The 25611-nt window shown below is 38.9% G+C and overlaps 1 protein-coding gene and 1 long non-coding RNA gene across 4 annotated transcripts in view; one reads left to right on the top strand and one right to left on the bottom strand.

The window, feature by feature from the left end:
- Window positions 1–24697, top strand: part of esyt2b (extended synaptotagmin-like protein 2b) — a 33935-nt gene extending 9238 nt beyond the window's left edge. Inside the window, exons 5-23 of one of the 3 annotated variants that reach the window (XM_044037867.1) lie at window positions 143–215; window positions 3840–3929; window positions 6639–6694; window positions 10965–11085; window positions 12054–12230; window positions 12368–12450; window positions 12854–12902; window positions 13998–14087; window positions 14188–14283; window positions 15590–15652; window positions 17853–17927; window positions 19528–19614; window positions 19732–19881; window positions 20833–21182; window positions 21836–21934; window positions 22188–22319; window positions 23359–23464; window positions 23581–23630; window positions 23717–24697. In XM_044037867.1, the coding sequence (XP_043893802.1) occupies window positions 143–215; window positions 3840–3929; window positions 6639–6694; window positions 10965–11085; window positions 12054–12230; window positions 12368–12450; window positions 12854–12902; window positions 13998–14087; window positions 14188–14283; window positions 15590–15652; window positions 17853–17927; window positions 19528–19614; window positions 19732–19881; window positions 20833–21182; window positions 21836–21934; window positions 22188–22319; window positions 23359–23464; window positions 23581–23630; window positions 23717–23789 (2020 nt within the window). In that variant the 3' untranslated portion in view covers window positions 23790–24697. Of the gene's footprint in view, window positions 1–142; window positions 216–3839; window positions 3930–6638; window positions 6695–10964; window positions 11086–12053; window positions 12231–12367; window positions 12451–12853; window positions 12903–13997; window positions 14088–14187; window positions 14284–14966; window positions 15069–15589; window positions 15653–17852; window positions 17928–19527; window positions 19615–19731; window positions 19882–20832; window positions 21183–21835; window positions 21935–22187; window positions 22320–23358; window positions 23465–23580; window positions 23631–23716 lie in introns of all 3 variants that reach the window. The other 2 variants (XM_044037859.1, XM_044037874.1) reach the window with 2 other exon arrangements.
- LOC122777004 lies at window positions 20773–25366 on the bottom strand. Its single transcript, XR_006361280.1, has 3 exons — window positions 25043–25366; window positions 21814–21928; window positions 20773–21174 (listed from the first exon to the last, which is right to left on the bottom strand). It is a non-coding gene; the product is annotated as an uncharacterized LOC122777004 (long non-coding RNA).
- Window positions 25367–25611: the final 245 nt, after the last annotated feature.

Genomic DNA, 25611 nt, shown 5'->3' with positions numbered 1-25611 from the left:
ATGAGTGTGATGTCCGACACAGGAATCAAACCATCAAACAAATCACGCCTGTGTGCAGCGTTTGGGTGTTGCAAGGCCAAATTGGACTAGCTTTACCACATATACTATACATTTTTATTTCTGTGTTCTCTGTGTCACTCAGCTTTGTTGGCAACACAGAGATTGACGTGGACATCAAACGCTACTACTGCAAAGCTGGCATTAAGAGCATCCAGGTAAGAAAAGCCTTATTTCACATTTCAATATTTAACACAAAGGAGCACGATGCATTGCAAATAAACTGACACTAAGTTCAAGGTCTGTCCTATTGGCTTGAATGTTCATAGAAACAGTGTAGTAGATAAACAGGATTGCTGGATTAATTGGAAACAAGCTTTTTAGATCCACTCCTCCAATGTTTCTAAATGCAAAAACCCTTTAGGAATGTAAGTGCATAATTTAATCATACTCTGCTCTAAAGGAGCAAATTAAACTGTATATTTCAGCGGTGGCTATTCATGCTAATGAGGCTCCCACCCGCCATGCAATAGTGTGATAAACATAGTAACTACAAGCATTAAAATCCTATTGCGGTGCATTTGTAAACAGATTGTTATGAAATGGTTTTCAGCACTGGTTCCAAACTATTTGTTGGCTTAATGCCCTCTGATATAAAGCAGAGTCTGGTTGCTTTGTTACAGTTTACATACTGTTGGGCTCAATGTTGTGAGCAGTTTAGTTTTACAACCTCGTATGTGTGGCATACTTACATTATCCAATTTGTTTGAAATCAGGAGAAATCCACAATTTCGATTAAGTAAGGGTTGAGGTCTTATCCTCTTTACATAGGTGTTAGTGTTGGCCTTGTCTGGCACAAGCGTACATTACTTTTTGTACCATTTTTATCTTTAGATTTAATGCAGATAATGTTAAATTATAGCATTCAAAAAAAAGCACTCCCATTTCATTTCAGAACAGTGCATGTTGTGTGTGGTTGCTGGATTTTCCGAAATTTACACTGTGTTTATTCACATACACATCTGTTCCACAGTCTTCAACCTGACTGAACCTCTTTGGTTAATTTTGTATCAGCAACAGGCGGAGATTGTAAGTGAAAAGTGTGTCTACTTCAGAGTAGCAGAGGTGAATTATCACATCATGAGAGGAGACAACAAGGCGACAGCAAATGACCATAAAACATGATATTATTAAATATCCATTGACTGAATGGGAAAGAGGGGGAGAGAGAAAAAGAGGGCGTTAGGTGCTGTCTTGTCCTTGAGAAAAGTATCCACACCAACATGTCTTCCTCTCCCCTTTCAGCCGTATTTATTTGAAGACATCTGCATTGCAGGCCCTCTTTATTCTTCTCCTCTGGTCGAGACGATTTTTGAGAGGGGTAGTGAAGTATTGTTTCTGGAGCATAGTGGCCAGCTGCTCTCTGCTGGAATCTTGTGCGTTTTAAAATGATTTACAATAATTGTTCTAAACCAGGGGTCTCAAACTCAAATGACCTGGGAAACTCAGCATCAGGTCTGATCAGGAGGGGCCAGTGAAGTGAAAGAAAACAACTGTTGACAAAATAAGCTGAAAATGTTAGCACAACTAACAACTAATGTTACATAATTATGTCGCAAAAAAGGTTTTTGTCACGATATTTCATCAAATTTCAAAATAAAAGTTGACATGGAACAATAAATGTTCACGTTAAATCACTGGAAATTAAAAAAGAGACTTGATATTTAGTGAAGGGCTGCATGAAATTGATTGGGGGGCTGCAATTGGCAGTAATAATAATAATGATAATTATAATAGAATATATGCACTTTATTAATCCCCTTAGGGAAATTATTTCTGTGCATTTGACCCCTCCTAGAATTAGGAGCAGTGGGCTGCCACACTGAGTAGCGCCCGGGGAGGTTGGGTAAGCAATGGGGGTTGGGTAACTTGCTCAGGGGTACCCCAGCCCTTTCGACCTGGTGGGGACTTGAACCGGCGACCTTCCACTTGGCCACGCGCTGCCCTAATAATGATTGCAGTAGTTACATATAAAATGCATCCAAAGGGAAAAGGGTAAAGAAAGAAAAATAATAAAAAAAAACATAATCAATGATTTTCAACCAACATGATTATTCTTATTTTAAAAAGGAAGAGATTTTTGCAGATAATTCAGCTCAAAAAAACAAACCCTGACTCTTTTGTGTGTTTCTGCTGCAGTGAAACACAGCACGAGAGAGAAACAATCAATTTGCCTCCACTAAGACCAAGTGCTGTTAGATCTGTCCCTGGGAGACATTAGTTGAGCACTGTCCTCATTATGTGCCTGAGATAGACCTATATATCTGTGCAACACTGATACATTCATCTCATGGGTTTATGTTACACAGAGCACATATGCTGGACTGCATCAAACCCCGAGGTTACTGATTGTGAGCAGTGAGGTTAAACACTCTGACATGTTGTCATGTTGTTTGTTGTCCCACTGCTGTGATTGAGGTCCACTCCTCATCACAGCTACAGCACTGTCAATAACAAGCCCGTTAAACCTGGAAATAAATTACATTGCCTGATTGATTTTTATATTGCATTCATTTTTCCTTTGGAAATTGATACATCTGTTTTGGTTTTTCACTGGTCACTTGCTGGTGGAGGCCTCCCCTAGCCTTCAACACAGCCAATACAACCACAAATATGCACTATACCAACATTTTCTGAAGTCGGGAGTCATTATAATGCAGGAATTGTAATTTCTGGATTTAAAAAAATGGACGGACTTTGCTTAAGCTAAAGCGGAAGTAGCAATATATTTAATAGCTATTGGGGACATTGTTTGTTGCAATTTAATTTGCCTATTTCTCAACTGATTTACACATCAGCAAATGTTTTCATGATATGTTTATGGTATCCATCACTAGTTTCAGGATTAGCTTCTTTAATAGAACATGAATTTTGAATTTTTGCAGGAAAATAGATGACAAAGCATGGCGCATATAGTGGACACCAGTGTGATTGACACTATAGCCTTCAAAACACATTCTTATGGGTGATGTGACAACCAGTTGAAAGTGTGAGGACATAGAAATCCAATCGTCAATTCTGGATTTGTGTCACTTGAGTGTGTGGTCCTGTGTCAGTTACATACCAGATTTGTGGCCACACAGCATGAATGAGAATAGTCAAATCCAATATCCATCTATGCACAACGTCAAACAACAGTGGAGGAGAGTGTTGTCCTATATGTCAAATTCTATCTTATCTTGCACGTGACCTTTGTGAAGACCAAGTGTTCTCACAAATATGACATATTCTATTGTTGTTGATGACGTGAAAGTCTGCAAAAGGTTTGACTGAGAGGGCAGTCACGTTCAGATGCAAGACACTTCCCAATCTGATCTTTACTCAATCCGATTTTAGTCAAACAATTTCAGCAATGTGGCTGGTAATCTGAAAGAAGCCTGAAATGATCATTCATTGTCATCATTCGATATAATTGTCTCTAAACATAAGGATTATATTTTGTGCCAATCTATTGTCAGTGTGATTCACCAAATAGCTGCTTTCGTCTATGCAGTGTTTAAATAATAATCTCATCCTTTGTTCGCTAACAGGGATTAGAGCAGCTGTGTGGTGTCCACATGACACATCCAGCACTTCCAATATCATAATCCTAGTAATTGTCATAATATGTTATGGAGAAGGTGGATGACACGGGGGCAGGTGGGAAGTCAGGCTGTGATTGAATTTCCAACCTGTCATGTGCTACAGGAATGTCAAGGGCCAGAAGAAGTGTGTAAATTCCCTTAAGGTCTGTCTTTATGTGGACGTATGTGTGTTAATGTGTTTGTCTTGTCTTTCCATAGATCCACGGCGTGTTGAGAGTGGTGATGGAGCCGTTGCTGAGTGTTATGCCTCTTGTTGGAGCTTTGTCTCTGTTCTTCCTCAAGAAGCCAGTACGTAAAGACACTTAAACCTGATTTATGTACGTTCTTATAGGACATTTTGAAACATGTGGAGTTTTTATCTTGCGCACCCCAAAGTAACACAGATGTGGATAGAAATAAACAAGCTTACAAAGGATAAAGTGATCAGGATGAAATATAATGTAACCTGGTAACTGAAAGAGTCGGCTGGAGGTGTGTGATTACAGGGAGACGAGTGAAACCCTTTGCAAGTGTCAAGCACAATACGATGCATTGCAAATGTCCCTCAGCATCGATAATGTCATTATGCTCTGATTCTGCAATAATCAGTGTAATGCCAGACAGTCATTAGGCTACGTCAGTGAAACCGAAGAATACAGAATGCCACAAAAGGTCGGTCAAGTTCAGGAGTTAACTTTATTTCACTGCCATTGTCGTGCTGTCAAAGTCTTCAGCTACTTTACTACTGTTTTTTTATTGAGCTCATTCCTGTGGTAAACACCAACATGGACTCATAAATCAGTGAAAAATCCTATCTTTATTTATACTTTTTGTGTAAATAGTTCACATCCCCCTCTTTAGTCATCGTCAGTGCACGTAGGACCTGTGTGCAGAGCCACTGCCACTGCTGCACAGCTCAGAAGTCTTTGACCAACATAAACCATATGGGAGGACCCAGTGGAACCATAGCAGAGCTTTAAATAGCTCCAGATAAAGCCAGTCCTACTTTGGCAGATTTCACTTCAACAGTCCCTCAGTGGAGACATAAGTGAAGGAAGCCGAAGTGAGAAGACAGCAGCTCTAGTTTATAAATCATAGTGCAATCCCACAAGTCTTCACAACCGAACAATAATGCATCTAAATCTCCCGCCCTCTGGAGGAAAACGATCACTGGAGTAGATGGAAAATTGAGAAAGCAATTTCCTGATAGAGGGAAAAAAAATATCAACACTGTACTGTGGAATCCCAGTATTTCATTGCTCTTCCGTCAGGGTGCCAAACAAAAATGAAACATTTCCAGACCAGGAGGGGTCTCATCCACATGTGACTCAGTCACATGTGGATGACTGGGAGATCACACCAACGCGACTCAGTGCACTGCAAATGAAATGTAACACACAGTGTTTAAGGGATTTTATTGCTCTGGCTCAATCGAACACACTCTTCCATGTTAAATGATGACTCATGAAGCTGAGTGAATGTTTATCTGTGAAGTCAATGCCTAAATTATGTCTGAGGTGAATTCTAATGGTTCTTTGATTATCCAGACATTTTTTAAAGATACAAAAATGATCACGTGTAAATTGAAAAGTGAAGACTCAAGAGATCACTTGTGTGAAATGGCAGCCGAAATGACTCATTTAGACACCTAAAAGAAACTGATTATTATTTGAATGATTCATTAAATCTGTTATAACTTCTCAAAATGCAGGATTTTTTCCAATTCAATATTGTTTTATTATTTGAGCTGCAGGTGAGATATGTATCCCAGGAGAAACTGGAGCAGAATTCCCCAAACTGTCAAACTATTCCTTTAAATTACCTATTTTTGTCTTACAAAGAGTTCAAACCCAAATGAATAATGATACCAAACAAAGAACATCAGGAAATCCTCACAGTTTAGTCACTGTAACCTGCAAATGTTTTTTGTTTTTTTTAGAATTTAAGTTAATTAAATTAGCTACATTATTTAATAAGTGGTAGATTTCCTAATTATCATTATTATTGTTATTGTTGTTATTATTTTTTTTTAACTTACCACTAGTTATATAGCAGAAACAAACAATTAACCTATTCAAAGACCTGGGGTGTGTCCTTTCACAGCATAATTCCCACCACACACAGCCATCCCACAACATCATCCACAGCGCTGCAGTGCTGCCTTCTTCCCTGCAGCGCTCAGTGCATCTGCTGCAGTGTAAGCAAACCAGGCAGGAATGTAGAGAAAAGGCTCATTAAGAAAATAGTGCTCCCTCAGCTTGGAGCCAGCAGCAGCTGAAAACTGACTAAGAGGCAGGATCTGTCTTTGTCTCTGCTCTCAACTGACACAGGTCACACTCTTTCTCCACCTTTCCCAGATTTGACATTCAAATGTGAAATTAGTAATGCCATATTTTTCCATTTATTGTTGAGATGTGTCCCAGTCGCTGCGAAGCTGTAGCTACTCCAATGAATATTTTAGTAAGCAGGTGATATTTTATTCATTTCCATTCAAAGATCTTTGTTTTATTGTCATGTTAAATATACAAAGTGTGTGTTGTTCTATTTTTACATATACAGTCCACTTCCAAACACTGTTATATACTCCTGAATAAGTCACACTTATATTTTCATAAGTTATTAAAATAGTGAACAGTAGTTTGTTAAGTTGTGCACAAAAATGCTGATTGATATTGTTTTCCTTCGACTTGTGTGGCGCTCCGGTATTATTAATCAGTGAGCCTCATTGGCCAAAAAACAAAAAGCCAAGTAATAAATGTAGCAGAGGGAGCAGGAAACAATAATGTTAAGTGTTGGGGTGAAGCTAAAAATCATTCACACTCTATGCTCTTCCTGGAACTGTTTCAACACTGGTTTGCTGTACTGCTTAATTGTGCTGTCTTCATTTTGTTGATTGGGTTTACTTTAATGATTTTTTTTTCTTCTTAGGTCTCTCGTTATAGGACATCTTAATCCCAATGAGACAGTCTGATTAAAATGATCATTTAAAAAAAAACCTCTCTCTTCTCTTTTTCTAAGCTTCTGGACATAAATTGGACTGGACTCACTAATCTACTGGACATTCCTGGGCTCAAGTAAGTAATTTTCCACCAGTATTTATTTGTCTGTTAGAAAAATCAAAGTCAAAGTTGAGATTTGAACTTAAAAAGTATGAATTGCTTCAGAGTCTTATGTGTATTTACATTTTAATTTTAATTCATGACTTTTTTTGTGATTTCATGATGTATTTTCCCATTTATTGTTGTGATATTACTTCACCGGTGTGTCTCCCCTCTGTTTGTTGTACGTGTCTGCGAGCAGCGAGTCAATGGCAGTTGATTAAGAGTCAGTGTAATTAGTCTTAAGTGGATTATACATCATTTACATCCTAAATAATGTGACATATTTATAAAGGCTGCATGGGACTTTCGGAGATTACAGCTGCTTGTGCTATACGCTGCTGCTGAGGACAGACACGTTCTCCTTGATTGCCTCGGTCCAGTAGTGTAATGGATCCACGTCCCTTGTGCAATGCAGTGTACACATGCTTGTAAGTGTGGTTGCACACACCAGCTGCCAACATGAAAGCCCTCCCAGTGGAGAAAGACTTCTTAAACCCTCTTATCATTTCGCAACCATGGAATGTCTTACTTGTTTATTTACATGTTTTTATGTAATTACCGCTGAGTTGGTCTTAAAGTCAGATTAAAAACAGTTTTTAAAGTCTGGTGCTTTGAGCTACATGTTAACACTAGCAAAGCAAAATGCTAACTGAGTGTTAAGTAGCATGTATTAAGGTTGGATAATTCACACTAAACAGTGATAAAAGTATATATTTTTTTATGTGCAGTTTGTAAAACTGAGGAAGGTATTGGCATAAATTGAATATATTAGCCATAAATATGTTTGTAAACATGTCTAGTAACTTAAAGATAAATATTGTTTGGTTTTTGTAGCATTAGCCAATGTTCTTTGGTCAAGGAGCTTAATTTATGGAGCCATGTTCCTGTAGCAGCCTGAAGGACAAACCAGACAGAGAGTGTGTTTCACATATTGAGGTAGAACTGTACTAGAGCAATTAGATTTGTAAAGGCCACTGTAGTTTACTGGCATGCTTGGGGAAAGGAGGGTTAAGTGGAGAAGTCTTCCATTTTTTTTTAATAATCTTACAGTGTTTTCCAGGCGGTTTGGTCCACTTACAAAAGTGCAGTGTGAAAGTGAATCAAACCAAATGAAGCTGTGACATTTTTCCCAATCAAATTCTGATTTGATAATAGCGCTTGAGCAAGGGAATGCTCAAGTAATTACAAATTATTCTAAATGGGATATGAATGTGTTTACCAGATGTTGGCAATACTTTTTGTCTTCAAGTTGTCATTATGATGAAAAAACACATTAACACCATTTATATCGATGGTATATTGTTTATTTTTGCCCACAGATGGTGGCAAATATGACTTGATTTATTCCATTTTTTTCACGCAAGGTGTTATGAAACAATACTTCTGTGTCTTGCTGCATCTTCACAACAATCACCAAACATGATCTGCTGGGGAAAAAGTTGCCCACTGCTTATTTAATTGAAAAAGTGTGTGCAAAAGTTAGCAAATCACCACAGTGATTTAAAATATGTCCTCTGGGTGACTATCAATCTGTACTCAACTTCATGGTAGTCCACAGAAGAGTTATGTAAGGTGGATTTCAGCCTGGACAAGCTGTGCCAAAAGGATAGCTAAAACATTATTGTGTGTCAAAGGATGATAGACATTTGTGATCACAATGTTTACACCCCAGGAGCAACGAGCGCTGATTCAGCAGGATTTTGCCCCTCGGCTCTTTAAGGGAGAAAAGCCCCAGCTCGGCTCTTTCCTCCACTAGAACGTCATAATGTCTTTAATTGGCTCACAGAGAGGAGCTGCAGTTGAGCTAGGAGATAAGCTGAGGATTGATCAAATAATTGTTTCTACTGACTCCAGAATGAGTTCATTTTATTGGGGTCATTGGTGTTTGTGCTGCTTTAATGATGCGTTAGAAAAGGTTTTTAAAGTTTGTTTTGGTTTTGCTGGAAAGTGCCTCTGAAAGAGTTACTTACCAATTCTCTGTCTTATACACATGACAAATACAAGGTTGTAATTATCTGCAATAATTTGATTAGAAAATAAATAAATCATAAATCTGAACTTGTTTACAATCCTGTGTTTACAGCTGGTGTTAAATTATTTGTGTGGCTTGACGTTTGGATCTCATCAATCTCATTCTGTTATTACTTACAGGAAAAGCATTTCATACAAGTAAACAGCTGATGCTCTCTGGTTTTTCAATGATCAGTTGGCCTTTAATCCGCTGTTTTCTATCAGATTATGTTGTGATCTACTGTGTTGGGATACAGTGGTTAGAGGAAATCAGAAGGAGTTGTTGAGTGGTGAGCCTTTTAGTTACAGGATTATTTGTCGGTTGTAAGTAGATGTTAAATGTTTGAGAGCAACAGCGGAACAAATTACCGTTTTATTCTGTGGCCTGAAAGCATCCTGGATCTAACTCAACAAGAAAGTTTGAATACAAGTTGTCTAAATTAATAACACCAGAACGATTTGAGCTGTCACGTAGCTACTCTACATTTCTGCCCCGGTGCACAACCAGAAAAGCATACAGGATGAGTGTGTCACGTCCTGTTTATTAGGTAATGTTTGATTTATCACACCGCTTGTCAGCCGACTGGGTTAATGTTTTTTACGTGGCAGCACTTAAAGCTGCAGTAGGCAGGATTGCTGAAGAAATATGGGACCCCCTTTAAAATGAGATGGTGGATCTCAAGGGGTTCGTTCCAAGATAATAAAGTGGTTGTTGAGTATCATCTCCAGGTTGTTAGATACTAACATATTTAACCCCAACCAGATGAATACAAAATGATGCTCTCATATGCGACAAATGAGTTTATGTATTGTCCGACTCTTTTCATTTCTAAGGCTACTTTGCAGCATAGGTACAGTAGGTGCTACTAAAGCTGAAATAGCAATCTTGCATCTAAGGAGTGTTTACCTACAACTGCTTATTAATACAGCTAATAGGAGCCCTGTCATGAGCCATATTTTTGATTTACTACTTCTTTTTTAATTATCCATAATTTTAGGTGTATTCCTCTAAGAGCTGTAAGCTAAGCTGTAATGTTCTATTCTATTCTATTCCACAAAGCTAGGAACAAGGGACAAGGGACTATAGGTGATGCAGAAGTGTGATAATTTTATCTTCATTATGCTGAAAGATTATTGGAATTATTATACAATAATAACAAATATACTGCTCAAACGAAATTAAGGGAACACTTTTGAACCAAGGGCCACAGTGGTTAGCACTCTCGCCTTGCAGTGAGAAGACCCGGGTTCGAGCCCCGGTTGGAACAAGGGCCTTTCTGCATGGAGTTTGCATGTTCTCCCCGTGTGTGCGTGGGTTCTCTCCGGGTTCTCCGGCTTCCTCCCACAGTCCAAAAACATGCAATGTGGGGATTAGGTAAATTGGACACTCTAAATTGACCGTAGGAGTGAGTGTGAGAGTGAATGGTTGTTTGTCTCTAGTTGTGTGTGGCCCTGCGATGGACTGGCGAACTGTCCAGGGTGTACCCCGCCTATCGCCCGATGTAGCTGAGATTGGCACAGCACCCCCCGCGACCCTCTGGTGGAGGATAAAGCGGTTAGATGATGACTGACTGACTAACTTTTGAACCAAGTCCTAAATGGGCTGGTGATTTTGGTACATTATTGTGTAAATTATACAATTTAAATCTGTAAATATTTTACTTAAGATCAAGTTTAAGGGGTTCCCTTAATTATGTTGTTTGAGCATTATGAATTTTGCACCAGCTTAAATTTGTTTGTAGTTCTGTGATCAATCAACGTTTAGTTTCAAACTCCCAACCAGTTATTCAACGTAAATATTGGATACTGCCATAAATAAAGATATTTTGAAGCAGTTCAGTTCTGTTTTCTTCAGTGTAGAAGGATTTGCTCGTGTGATAACACATTTTTTAATTATGTTCCATAGCAGCTCAATGAATAAACAAAAGCCTGGTGACTACAATGCTATTCTCCACCCTCACTGTCATTGGTGCTGTTACATAGTGTTGAATCATTAGAGGATCACATAGAGAGCCAGTGGTTTCTTGGTGAGCAACAGCAATGTGCTTGGACTTGCTCCAATTTTCCTACGATCTTCTCACATGCAATACACAAATGTACTGCGCTAAGCTGAGATTAAAGGAGAATATTTATAACCCAAGGGCACCCTCACTGTCTTTTTTAATAATTCACTGCTTCACTCTATTTATCTTGCTTTTCTCACTTCTCTCGCCCCTCTTTTCTGTCCTTGCAGTGGGCTGTCTGACAGTCTGATTCAAGATGTAATCTACAGTTATTTGGTTTTACCCAACCGTGTCACCATCCCTCTGGTCGGGGACATGGAACTTGCCAAGCTTCGCTTCCCATTGCCAAAGGTACAAATGTGGTTTTAAAATGATTGCTATCAAAAAATAGATTGAGTGTGTCACTTCAGACGGTCTGTGTTCAGAGCCACAAACCAGGTTCCAGGGGGATTCACTGTTAGTAGCTGAAAATCCTGGAGCAGTTCCGTGTGCTGGTTTTCTGTAATAAAATTAAGTTGTTTTCAGGGATTTCAAGGTAATTCTCCCTCAGCCATAAAACTGAAGGAAACAAAAACTGCCAAAAAAAGCATGTCAAGGCTTTATTGCTTCTGTCTGTATCCATGGCAACAAGATACACACTTCAGTGGATGTTTTAATGTGTGCGCAGGGTTCGTGTTGAGGATATACTATTTAATATTTGCTGCTGCAGTTATATGCATTTCCATGTTTTCTTTAATATTCTGCTGATATTTCTAAAACACATTAGTTAACTAAAAAAAAATGTGTTGATTGGAGGGAAATTAAATTAAAATCAACAGATCTTTATGTGATAATTAAAAAAATCTCATATACTGTATGTATATATATATATATGTACATAATATATAATATAAGCTTTTACTTTTATTCTCTCTCATTTAGACCTTAATTTAAATGTAATGTAACCAGGCCCTGTAGCCAAATCTTTATTCTAAATGTTATTGTTTATGCAGATATTTGTTGGTTTGTGTAAGAGGGAGGCTGGAAAACTAATAACTGTCGACAATATGAATCTTGTATTTTATGAAATAAACATGAAATTGCTTTGTGGAATAGTGAAATTGTTTTTATAGCACTCTTAGTAATCTCACATGTTTGCATTACCTTGTATTTTTGCAACAATACAAGGTCCAATGAAGGGATGTTCGTAAAGTGTGTTGTATTTCAAATTGACATGCTAAATAACTGTAATCACATCCACTCAGCCTCGAAGTGTCACTAGCTGCTGTGTTTGAGGTTGAGTTGCTCCCCTCACTGCTGTGCTCTGCATATGTCCGCAGGGAGTCTTGAGGATCCATTTCTTAGAAGCTCAGGATCTTGAAGGCAAGGATAAATTTCTTGGAGGTCTCATTAAGGGCAAGTCTGACCCGTACGGCATCCTGCAGATTGGCACCCAGCTCTTCCAGAGCAAAACGGTCAAAGAGAGCCTCAATCCCAAGTGGAATGAAGTTTACGAGGTGACAAGTTTGGGGCGTTTATTGGAGCAGGGCACGGGCATTTAAAGCATCACAGCTTTTGCTATGATTAACTGTGTATTCTTCCAATGTGTATCAACGTTGATAAATCTGTTTTTTCGTCTTTTTGGTTTCATCAGGCACTGGTGTACGAGCACTCAGGTCAACATCTTGAGATTGAGTTGTTTGATGAGGATCCAGACAAAGACGATTTCCTGGGAAGGTGAGTCTCTCTCCTTTCTTGCCTCGCTCTGATGTAATAACACATACAGGACTGCAGGAGACACATGGTCTGTTGCACTTTCAGCTATGTGAGAGCAAAGTATGTTTGGGTTTGGCTATATAAGCAACTGCATATCACAATGTAAACACAATCTTGAAAGCTTGGCAGGAGATATAGAAGGAATCGGTGCTACTTGACATCAAATAAAAGCAGAGTCACTGATATCCCTCAGACTGAAGGACAAAGTCAATCCTTTGCTCCAAGACTGTTACACTACACCCATCACTGGCTTCACAAAGCAGCCAGTCGATACCTGTGCCCACTCTGTTCAGATTAATAGGTGTGATTTGTCTCTTTATTGTTTGCCATTCAAATTTGAGTAATATTGTTTCATTAATCGCAGCCTCATGATCGATATGGCTGAACTACACAAAGAGCAGAAGGTCGATGAGGTGAGACACTTTTCTTAGAATTGTTTTGTCTGTGGGGAGTGGGAATGCTCATGCAGAGTCTTGTTCAGACTTGAATAAATTGATCCATCTGTCAATAAGTATGACACTCTGCCAATACCTAACAAAAACACCTAGCCCAACACCCATGATGTGTTGTTTTGAGTTCAGTAGGGTAAGTCTTTGTTCCACCAGCTTCTAGCTATAGCTTAAGCCTAAGTGTTCAAGCATCAGAGATAGAACTGTTGCATGTGTAACATTTGTTACTAACTTTTAAGCATTCACAAATATCTCTGTGATTCAAACCAATGTCAAATGAATTCACACAGTGTGTGTGAGGTCTATCAGTTTCACACAACTATCTCTCTGTGTCTCTCACTATAGTGGTGTTTAGCGCTTGTGTTGCCTGGCAACATCCCCGTGCTGCACACAAAGTGATTTGTTTTATGTCAAGTCAGATCAAGGCAACAGCAACATTGTGCTAGTAACGCAAGTATGACTGAAAACACAAAGAAGCACAGAGGAAAAGTATCAGAGGAGAATTCTACTGCTCAAAGAAAACAAAAACAAAAACGTGGTTATTCAGCAGTTTGATGGGATTAACAGTTACTGGCCCCACCCGCCCCTGCACCACTGGTACATACACAAACACTCCCTCTGTCAGGTCTGATAGTATTGTTTGACAGCCCACTTGAAGGACACAGCATACAAATAATAAATCATTTCTGTTTAACACCAAATAGAAAGTAACAATGGTTACACACTGGGGCGATTGGTAGCTCAGTGGTGGAGTGAGTCGTCTTACAACACGAAGGTTGTGGGTTGGATTCCCGGCTCTGCTAGTCAACACGGCGATGTGTGCTGGGGGCAAGACACTGGCAGTGTGTGAATGGATATGAAAGATGAGTGATAGAAAATGTGCTACACATAGATGCACTGTATGAAAGTGTGAGTGAATGGGTGTGAATGGCAAAACTGTAGTCTAAAGCAGCTTTAAGTGGTCATCAAGAATTTATATATACAGACTATTTACACTGCAGCCTTATGTCTTATTAACTGTTGTTGCACAGCTCATTAAATGTTGGCACATTATTCCAGTGGTTTGACCTGGAAGAGGCGCCGACTGGGAAACTCCACTTGAAGCTGGAGTGGCTGTCTCTGCTCTCTACTACTGAGAAGTTGGATCAGGTATAAAACACCAAAAAAAAAAACACTAACAGGTCAGTGAAGATGATGCAGTTGTCATTGCCCTTCATTACTGTCTGTCCTGTCCTCCATGTCCAATCAGGTTTTGCAAAGTATACGTGCAGACAGGAGCCTGGCCAATGACGGGCTGTCGTCAGCACTGCTGGTGGTCTACCTGGACTCTGCCCAGAACCTGCCAGTAAGAATCAACCATCTTCACTTTACTTTCATGTTGTTGTTGAATGTACCTCCTAAACCAGTGGAAAATGTATTGCATTAGGCTTATGTAGGCTTCTTGTTCTCCACCCACAACACACAAACTGCATTTAGCAACACTCTAAACCTGTTTAGGAAGAAAATCCAGTGTAGCACTCCTGTTTAAATAAGGATTCAGTCAATGTCAATGTGCAACAATACACCGTTCTCCTGTTTACATTGTCTTTTATGCTTTATGAAACTTGACTGACTTCATCACTTTGCTTTATCATGACCTTTAAATTGTATTTGCCACAGCAAACCACACAACCAGGGTAACTCAATTATGATCCTTATTATCCTAACTTTGCCAAATTCACTCATAAAAGCACACATGTAAATTATTTCTGAAGGCTATAGCGACAAATGGGTCAGTAGGTCTTTTATGTAGTTCATTACTGCTCAGGGATCCTGTCTCATTTAACAATAATTGGTTTGGTTATATGTGCATTTTTATTATTATCCAGTTAGGTTTAAAACTGTCATAAAGCTTGTAACCCATATAAAGTATGAAGTCCCGGCTAATATCCTAATGGGATTTCAACATCACATTTGAAGATATTATCTCACACTTTTTGCCGATAATAGCTCTCATAAGTCTTCACCCTCTTTCCCTCTTCATCAAAGAGTGTCTTCACAGGAAGCTTAGGCTGTGGAAACTTAAGTGAGCGACGAGCATCTGGCCTAGTCTTTTGTGAGACCAATACTTCACAGTATAGAACAATTTGTGTGAGTCAGTCCAGCAGAACATTTGCATCCTGATGGTGTTCATTACCAGTGTGGTGGGATGATGTGGACTGAACAACAACAGGTGTCCTTAACATGTGCATTGCAGAGCATGTGTAACGTCTAATCGAGAGATCTCGCAGCTTCCAGTAACCATTAACGTGACGCGGACAGACACTCTGACACACTCTGCCATGCAGACATCTATCTGTTCGTTATTCAGATGCATATGTGGGGAATACAGGTGGTATAATGATCTCTGTACGTGTGTATTGTGTGGATACACAGTCTTCCACGTTGGACACACTTATTATCCTGACCTGTTTTCATTGTTAGCTCCATGCAGTGTCAAAAAAAAAATATATATCATCCCCTCACACTTCTCATTATTTTCTTTGCTTCTGTTTACATTTTTCCCATATTTTCATCTGGGTTTCTGTCATGCGTCTCAACCATGTCAAGTCACTCGCATCCTACTAACTGTGGGTGTGATTTTCTCCCCCAAATCTCCTTGTGGCTTAAAGAGCAACCTGTCAGATTTCACCTATGATGGGTTGAAGCAAGTCTCAGTCTTTAAGGCCCTGAAGGTAATGTGGGAAAAATGGACTGCATGTGCAAATAACACCCTGTGTCTGTGGCCCCCGTCAAATGCACCATCCAGCGTCATGTGACTGCGGTGATTGAGCAGACATGCAAAGTGAAGTGAGCAAAAAACGATGTGCATGAAGATGGATGATTGCATTGTCTGCTTTGTGTTTTGGTTTGTCTTCTTATTTGTATTGATAAGTGAGTCCCCAGCTCATGTCATTGTGCTTGTCTAGTGTTGCTGTCTTATATATTATTAAATTAAATGTTCAGTCTTTGTTGAAACTATCGACCGAGCACTGCTTTAGGGCAGTATCCATATTCAAACACTGAAATTCTCCTACGTGTACTCACTAATTCTTATGCACCAGAGGTGAAAGTAACCAAACAATTTTACAGCAAACAGTCTAGGTTTTGTTAATAAACGTAGAAGCTGATTATTACCCCTTCATTTTGAAAGCTATGATTGCTAATTCAATTAAAGGAACCAAGGCCAGCTTTTCTGCTTTTTGTAAAGCTTGTTTCTTCCATGTGTGGTAGATACTGAGTGGCATTACAGGGGGAGAAAACTGATTAGACTTGGGATTATGGGGTACACAAACAATCACCTGTTTATCACCACCATAACAACGATAAGTGTCATGTTTCGTAGTCTCCACATTTGTCGGTATTGTTATATGCAGCTGTTGGTAACCGAGCACAGCCTGGCGTTGCACAAACTCACTCTGTGAGTCTTCAACATTAAGAGGAAGTTTCAACTCTCCCATTGTTGCACACACAGCAGCACTCCCTCTGTGTAACATTAATCCAACAGTCAGTAAAAAAGCATTACAGCTTTGCACGTCAGTGATATCTGGCATTATTACGGGCAACTGAAGTACAAATCTGACCAGGTTCACTCTTGGTATTCCCAGCTTCAGTGTTGCCAAACGCTTGTCATTTTCCATTGTAAGCTGTGTTGAAACCATGTTGGAAATGCTGTCATAAGACACCAGGAGGTTCACACAGTACAGTAGCGTGAGCTTCAGTAAAGGATACTGTGTTCATCGCAGTGAGGAGTAAAAAAGCTTTCTGATTTTTTTTCTGATTTGAATACATTCAGCATAGTTGCGATCAGAAGGGAAGCAGACAAATCCATGTGACATTAAAGACCAACATGCTGCCAGGAATCATTTATACTGCTTCCATTTCTGCCGCTACAACTCTTAGTCTTATTTGCCTCGCTGTTGTTTACTAGATCAAAAATTTGATTGGCAGCATTTGACCTACAGTCATTCACCATGGGGCCATTTAAAATGTCATGAGTCATGTTTTCCACTGCCAACAATATGATTGATTGCTCTAAATTTGAATTTGCCCAGTCTAAAATATACAGTAGTTTCCTATTGGTCCATTCTCTACATTGTAACCTTTTTAATGTACCTACAGTATACACATATATGCAGACACACACGTACACAATATGCCTCATATGATGGACTAGAAACCATCATACCTTTATATAAAGTGGAGAAATACTCTTACAATATTCATGAAACACTGCACACAGACTAAAATGTTCCACTCAGCCTTTCATATGCATGACATCTACATGTTATTCCAAAGAAATCAGCTGCTGCAAAACAGCAAAAACACTTAATCAATGAAATAAAGCACAGAAAAATTAAATTGAACACAAATGTGAATAAGAGCATAAAAAAAGTGTTTTTCCCAAAGTGAATCAGGTGCAGTATGTCTCCTTTTTACATAGTGCACAGATTTGGTTTGCATTAAGCGGCTTGCATTTCAAATGTATGGCTTTGATTCTCAGGTTGATGAGAAATAGCTACATTTACTCACTCCCCCCCAAAAAAATCAAAGGATGAGTTAACAACACTTTCCATCCTAATGTCAAAGCCGAAAGTGTAGGTTATAATTGTTCTGCAAGGAGTACTGACTAATACTCAGCTGTCAGGACTCGGCACAGTTAAATTACAGTGCTCAGGAGACAGAAGCTGGTGGTCTCCCCGGTTGCCTCTCTGCCTGCAGCCCTGCTTGTCATAACGTACGGTAGTCGACTCTTTTCGGCATTGTGTGCTTGATGAACACTCTCCCTGAAGAAGCTAATGTTTGAGTTTGGGCGTAATTCTTTTCGTCTGCTACTGATGGTTTGTTGTGCTGGTGAGAGTCAGCTAACACGTCTCTCTCTGCTTTTTCCAACAGTCTGCGAAAAAAAGCAGCACTGAACCCAGTCCTTACGTTCAATTTATTGTTGGACACAAAACACTGGAGAGTAAGGTGAGTCCGTCCATCGCTGTTTATGTACGGTTTGTTTTGAGCTCCTACATCAGGGTTGTCAAACTCACGCTGGTCAAGAAGGGGCCGGTCCAGAGGAAAAAAACAACACTATATTTCATCATGATATCGCAATAAAGATATTCATTGTGATATTTCACAGATAGTAAAAGTATAAAAACTTGCAAAATGAAAAAACATATATGTAATTTAATTTAATCATGCAATAATTACAACCAAATGTCCTATTATTACTATATTTAGTGTTATATTCTGTCTATAATCTATCACCTCCTTGGCAGCTGTGCCTCCGCCACATGCGCTGTGTTTAAAGGAAGATGAGGTCGTTCATTAATCTTGATATATTATTTATTATTAATGAATCATTCTTGATGAATCGAGTACTTGTTTTGGTCCGTAAAATGTCAGACAATGTTCAAAAAACAATTCTCAAAACCTGGAAATGATGATGTTCTGAAATGTCTTGTTTTGTCCGCAAACCAAAATGATTCAGTTTTAATGATTTCTTTGTTATATGGCGCAAAGAAACTAGAATATATTCATTTTGAAGAAGCTGAAAAATCAGAAAGCTTGTTTTGAAAAAAAAATTAATCTATTATGATAAAATGGGTCATCGCCAGACCTGCCCACCGTCGAGCGTTAAAATGATGCTCGTATGTGAGTCCAGTGTTATTGATCACATTCATAATGGCTCATCTCAGTCCCTGAAACTGAGGAAGCTAAATGGAATTCAGCCATCATTCATTCAATTTTCACCTCTGCTCTTGTCAGACCTGTCAAACTGTCACATTTTGTGATTTGAGGTTATGAGAAAAAGGATGAAAAATGCAACATGCTTCAATTTCATAAATTGTTAAAAGCATTTTTACGACCAAAGACTGAACACAGATGTTATTGTTGAATTTGTTTTGCCAGTCTTTATCTCAACACCTCTCTCTCTCTCTCTCTCTCCCTCTCTCTTTCCCTGGAGCTTTCCTTTTTACAGATAATGTCCCTCTGACTGTAAAGAGCAACTGTTCTCGAAATAGACTTATTGGTAATTAACGAGGTTAACGCTGAATTAAACTACAGCCAGTTCAGCTACTGCAGAATAAAACGGCATCTGAGCATGTTTTACAACTGTGTGACACTGTCTTTGACTCCGGACCGAAGTATTTTGACATTTGCTGGTGCAGACATTTGTCACGAGCACAATAGTGATTGCGTCTTTTTAAGAGCACATAAGCTTTTAATGATGTCATTATATTATATTTAAAAGCCCTGCTCACTCACACAGGTGTCTTCAATTCTCTGGCTAATTAGATGTCAGTACAGCCACTGTTAAAAGTGGGAATCTGGTTAAATGACCCAACAGTAAATTGGGAGAATTAATTGAATTAATAAATCTTTTTTAACTTAAATTACAACAAAACATAAAGTATATTTTCACAGTGTTTGAAGTCAAACACAGCATTTTGTATCATTGAACAGTTTCTTTCTCTCTCTCTCTCTCTCTCTCTCTGTGGATTGTGCTTTTAATTAGCTGCCCTGAAGTGTCTTTTAATTAACAGCAAGCAGTAAACAAACCTTTGTGTCCATAAAGATCCGGTTCAAGACTAAGGAGCCTCTGTGGGAAGACTGTTTTTCATTTCTTATTCACAATCCCAGGAGACAGGAGCTCGAAGTGGAGGTAATCCTGCATTATAGCATCACGTGACGACGTGCGGTTGTTTCATAAGTGCGTGCTCCAAAGAGTGGAAGTAACTGACCCGCGTATCTCCCTCCCTCTCTCACTCTTCATACACAGGTAAAAGATGACAAGCACAAATGCACTCTGGGTAATTTGACGGTGCCTTTGAGTTGTCTGTTGGTGGAGGAGGACATGACGCTGACCCAGTGTTTTGCCCTCAAGAACTCCGGACCCAGCTCCACCATCAAACTTAAAATGGCCCTGAGGGTAAAAGCACTCTGCTCCTTGTTCTCATTTGTTTATTGATACATTAATGATGGATGTCAGTGTACATTTCAGAGGAAGGAAGGAAAGAAGGACACGTGTTGTGTTGATGCAGCCATTAATGATGAGGAGGGTGTGTAAAGACTGACTCAGCACATTAGAAACTAATGAATAATGATTGAACAAAAATGAAATATCGTATATGTAAAATATCCCAGTTCTATTGGAGGTTTCCCACAACAGTCAAAATAAAATTAGGAATGCTGCCTTTATTATTTATGCCCCCAAACCTTTTTTTGGATTAGACAGTGTTTTAGTAGCATTAGATTAGATTAGATTGGATTTATCCCACACTGGGAGCAAGGACAGAGAGCAAACAAGATTAAAATAGATACACAATAGAATTAATTAAACACACAATTGTAGTGCATGGATAAACCAACAGTATCGTGCTGCAATATAGATAAAAATTAAACCATTGAATGTGATGGTAAATCTAGTAAAGAGTAAACAGAGCAGCTGAAAACGCCTTTAAACTTTTCTACAGTGGAAAAATAAAAAAATTAAAACTTATGTTTTTTTTTGTGTATGAATCTGTATTTTTAACATTATTTAATGATGATTTGATGATGTGCTCCTTGGTCTTCAGAGTTGGGCTTGCTACCAATCAGCAGGAGATGCTAAAAGGCCCAAAGTGGTAAACTTCAATTGCTAAAATATGATTGGATATTCTCCTTATTTTGGGTGGGAGGGGTTTCATTTCCAAATATTTATAAACAAAGTGAGAGAAATAATTAAAATATTCATCCTCTTACAAAGAAACACTGCGTTTCAGCGTCAGGGAGTCAGGACTATAGTTTGAGTTTAAAAGATAAAAAAGAATTGGACAAGAGAGTTCTTTACATTTTTATTAATTGTATTTTTATAATTGATGTCCTTCCTCATGTCCTTCAGATCCTGTCCCTTGAGAAGCAGGTGTCCTCGGACCAGCCTTCCTCCGTGCAGGTCAGGAAATCCAGCTTGCCGCAGCCAACTGCAGCCTCCACCCAGAGACAGTCCTCAGATTCCCCACTGCCTCCGCCCACGCCCCCGCCCCCCATAGACGCTTCCACCTTCACCCTCCAGCACAGGGACGGCGAGCCGTACTCCGCCAGCCCTCTCCGCAGTACCTCCAACCTCAGCATGTGCATTTCCAGTTCCCAGAAACACTTGCCTCACAAGGAGTCCACGCCCAGTTTGGCCTCGGATATCTCCCTGCCATATGCCAGTCTGGAGCTTCAGCAAAGGCTCCGTCAACTGCAGAAGTAAATAAATAGGCAGAAATGATTTGTTATATTTAATGTCACCTGTCCTTGTTGCTCTAGATCCCTTACTTTTAAACATTTTTATTGTTTTTTTTATTTAGTTATTTAAGTTATTTCAACTCAGTCTTATCATGTTTAGCTCTCATGTTGCCTGTTTACACATACAGTAGCTGTACATGTACATTGGACTATGGTCAAAACACAAAGAAGCATCCACCAAAAGTTTCTGAAGTGCATTCTACTGCTTAAAAAAGCCCCAGCCATTCAGCAGTTTTAATGGAATAAATACCTCTGTTCTCCACTGCATTGCCACTGTATACACACAAATGTCAAGAAAGTCAGGTCTGCTATCTGGTATTGCTTAAATGACCCCATTTTCAGATGTTTCATTATTTGCATGCTGAGTTACGCACACTGCCGCTTTAAAGGAGAAAGTTTTATTTGCTATTGTAGCACAGCTCATACGAGTCAGAACATTTAAACTTGATATCTTGGTCCCTTATTTGTAGGGGTGTGACCTAGAAGTAGCACCTAGTGGGGAAACTCCACAAATACTTTATTTATTTTTTGTATTACATTTACAAACAAAATCAGTTTAAATTCAGCTGCAGCATTCAGACGTGACACTGACTGTGACTCTGTTGTGGTTCCAGTGGCTCGGCGCCGGGCCAGTTTCCCCTGGGCGAGGTCCAGCTGACAGTTCGACACAGCTCTCAGAGGAACAAGCTTATTGTGGTGGTGCACTCCTGCCGGTGAGATCATCATTATGAGTTTAATGTGCACTGTGCTGTGAAGGATTCAAAAACCCCCCACTTCACTATTGTCCTTGATTCTTGGCTCAAGCCCGATGTCGCAAATTGTGTGTACAGATTTTTAAGTACGCAGACCATTTTAGTTCTGAGTCGAACTGTACATCACGTTTGAGAGTGAAACTGGCACCATTAGCATAAAGAACATGTGCCTGACAACATGTGAGTGAAGCAATTTTGTCCTGTGTGTCCTCAGTAACTTGATAGCCTTCACCAAAGATGGCTCAGATCCCTTCATCCGCCTATATTTACTGCCTGACAAGAGCCGGACAGGGAGGAGGAAGACCAGCACAACGAAGAGGACCCTTAACCCTGTTTATGATCAAACGTGGGTTTGGAGAATCATACTAGCTTAACATACCTGTCACTTGCATGTTATTGATTTGTGGTCGCATGAGTGTTGTTGTTGTTGGAGTTCACGTGGGTTTTGTTTTCTCACATGTGAATACTTTAGATTTAGCTTTTTGTAGTTATGGTGTTATTGATAGCATACACTTTTTTAACAGATCTATGGGGCTATTTTGGTATATTAAAGGTCCAGTGTGTAACATCTAGGAGGGTTTAGCTAATGCACTCCTAGATAAAACTACTCAGCTCTACTCAGTTTGTCAATTTGTAATCAGTCACATTTTTTTCCATTACTGTAGTACCGCCTTAACACACACAAACTAGTGACGAGTGACTTAATAAGTTTTACTGGAGCGCAGACTCTGTCTGTCACAATCACTGAACTGAAATACGCCAAACGGGTTGTGATTCGGTGCTGTTGCTAAATACACCAGACTCCTCCTGTGTTAAATATTGAGATTTTAGACATTTCCTTGCTAAATGTTGGAGATTAGCGCATGTTTTCAGGAGTCTACAGTTCTCAGTCTCACTACTAGATGTCACTAATTCTTGAATACTGGACTTTTAAGTACCTGTCAGTCCACAATGTATTGAGTGAGAAGAGAGTTGTTGGACTTCACGTGTGTTTTTGTTCACGAATCTTCATGCAGTCGATTTAGCCGTGTGTACACTTTACAAATCAGTATCACAAACTACATTAAATTAAAAGTACCCATTTGTAATAAACATAGCTCTGAGTTAAGTTACAGTCATGTTAATTCAAATCATTTTTCTTCTTGTGTTGGACACTTTGTGTGTTTGCATCTTATTTCTTTTTCCAGTGGATTTGACAACAAATCTTAATAGTGAGCAGCTTTATTCCACCTGTAGGAAGCAAGGAAGACATATACTGTATTAGCCATTTCCTCAGATAAATAATTTAATTCTACAATAGCTAAGTTATCTTATTAACAATTAGATTTTTTTGTTAATATTCCAAGGCATATGAGTGACATTAAACATGTTTGTGTTGCTTGTAGGTTTGAGTTTAGTGTATCTATGGTGGAGCTCCACAGGAGAACTCTGGATGTAGCAGTAAAGAACGGAGGAAGCATCCTGTCCAAACACAAAGGGCTCCTGGGAAAGGTAACTCCTGCTGGTTTTGGTTTTTGGCTATTGTTTTCACTGTTTTTTAGCATCAAAGTCAGACACAAGTACTTCCAAATTACAATTCTTCCTTTACTTTTGGTTCAAAATTGCAGGTTTTGGTAGATTTAAGTGGGGAGGATATAGCGAGAGGATGGACGCAATGGTAAGTTTGGATTTTATATGTGCCCTGTGCATTATTGACTGATTCCTTTTGCTATTATATTTAATTTTATTTAATTTTTCTTGCAGGTATAGTTTAAGTGAAGATGGATTGTCATCGCAAAGCTTAACAAGTACTCACGACCCTCTGCTCACATTGTGAATTCACCTTTCCGCTATAATTTAGTAACCTTGTTATTTTAAAGGGCACATCAATGAGTTGTTTTGGTGTTTATTTTTCATATACATGTAAGTTATGGGAATTATTTCAGCATGTAATGAAGTATTTTTGAATATTTCCTGATATTGTTCCGTTAATGATCCTAAAGATGTTTTCACATAATTGTAATGAAACACACAAACTGAACTGTGTCTGTTTTTAGTGTGTTGTGTAAATATAGAGTTGCTGACACTGAGTTATCAGAATTGCAGGGGCTTTCATGGCATTTTATTTATTTTAATGAAAATTGTGTTGAAATCTGTTTGTAAGAATGCGACAAATTTGCTGTGTGAGAAAACAATTTCCAAAGGAACAGATACAGTAGCAGTCTTGACTTTTATATACAGTATATATATATAATTTTTATTTGTCATGAAGTGTTATTTGACTGTTTATCTCTTACTGTTCCTTATGCTTGATTACAAACATGGAATGCACATATGCAAATAAAATAAAAATGATTGCTCTGAATGTTTTAAGAGGACTTTGTGCAATATTGGTTCTTTTAAATATTGTCCCTAACGACCTGTGGGTGATGTATAATATGAAAAAAGATACTTGAACAGGGCTTGGATTGTTGTTCATACCAGAAACTAAAAAAGAAAATGTGTACAGAGACAATTATTGCATTTTTGAGCAGGACTGCTGGGATTAAGATGGCGCAGCTATGTACATGTTTAGCCATGCATTTATCACTTTTATTACTGTCAATTTGAGCTTATGAATATTTTCTTGTTCTCTATCCCGTGCCTTAAAGACCCACTCTGTACTTTTTGCCTTCTTAATTTTATTATTTTTGAATGATATGATGCCTTGTGGCTTTTGAAGAATAAACTGTTTCAATTCTGAAATTCTTCTTGCATTTTTTTTTCTAAACAATGGTCTTTTGTGAAGGTAGTCTAGACGCTGTGGAATGGGAGTGGATTTGGCCAAAAAAAAGTTAGAGTGAAAACATGGGCAATAAAGTTTAATTCTGGCTGGAAGGGGATAAACATCAAGCAGTAAGTGTCCATGGGCAAAATTCAAACAAATAAATAGAATTTAAAAGGAACAAAACATTCAAATGCCGGCAAATTTACGTCAAAATTCAAAATCTGGACACACAACACAGAGGGGGTTTGACCAACACCCACCTCTGTCATCCCCATGGTCGTAACTAGAATGGACTAGGCCCGGAACCAAATAAATATGTTTACCTTTTCTGGACGGCTCCCTGCGGACCACAACAAACACTCAAGCCACCAACGACAGTCAATTTTCTGCTTAATAACGTTTATGTTGTGCTCAAGCTTGCGCCCCTGCTTGAGCACTTTATGTCCACATCATTACGAATAACCGTGGGTCTTCGCTTCACAATATGCACACATCCATGGATGCACACCGCACCTGCCCAAGCAGCAGCCCTCATGACAGCCCCGCATTCGCTTCCGGTATCTCTGCCTGAATGAGCATGGCTGTCAACGTCCTCGTATGTAAATGTGTGTGTGTTTCAACATTAGTTACTAAGTTTTTAAGTACAACAACAACAAATTCGACCTTGCAGAATATTTTCCCCGAGAATTGGGATCTAATTGATGTGAGTGGTTTGCTAATGGGTGAATAAAATCACGTGGTATAAAAAGTAAAACACAATGATGCTAAGAGCGTGAGGGCAACTACAGGCACAGATATGACCTGTAAGTTATGATTTGTCGCCATCAAGTGGCAGAAGAAGCTAATTACATATATACGTTTGTATTTAATTTAATTTTATTTTATTTTACGA

The sequence above is a fragment of the Solea senegalensis genome, linkage group LG1 (genome assembly GCF_019176455.1).
Source record: "Solea senegalensis isolate Sse05_10M linkage group LG1, IFAPA_SoseM_1, whole genome shotgun sequence".
NCBI classification, from domain to species: domain Eukaryota; kingdom Metazoa; phylum Chordata; class Actinopteri; order Pleuronectiformes; family Soleidae; genus Solea; species Solea senegalensis.
Note: the sequence above shows the minus strand (reverse complement) of the source record. Positions and strands in the feature narration are given on the sequence as shown.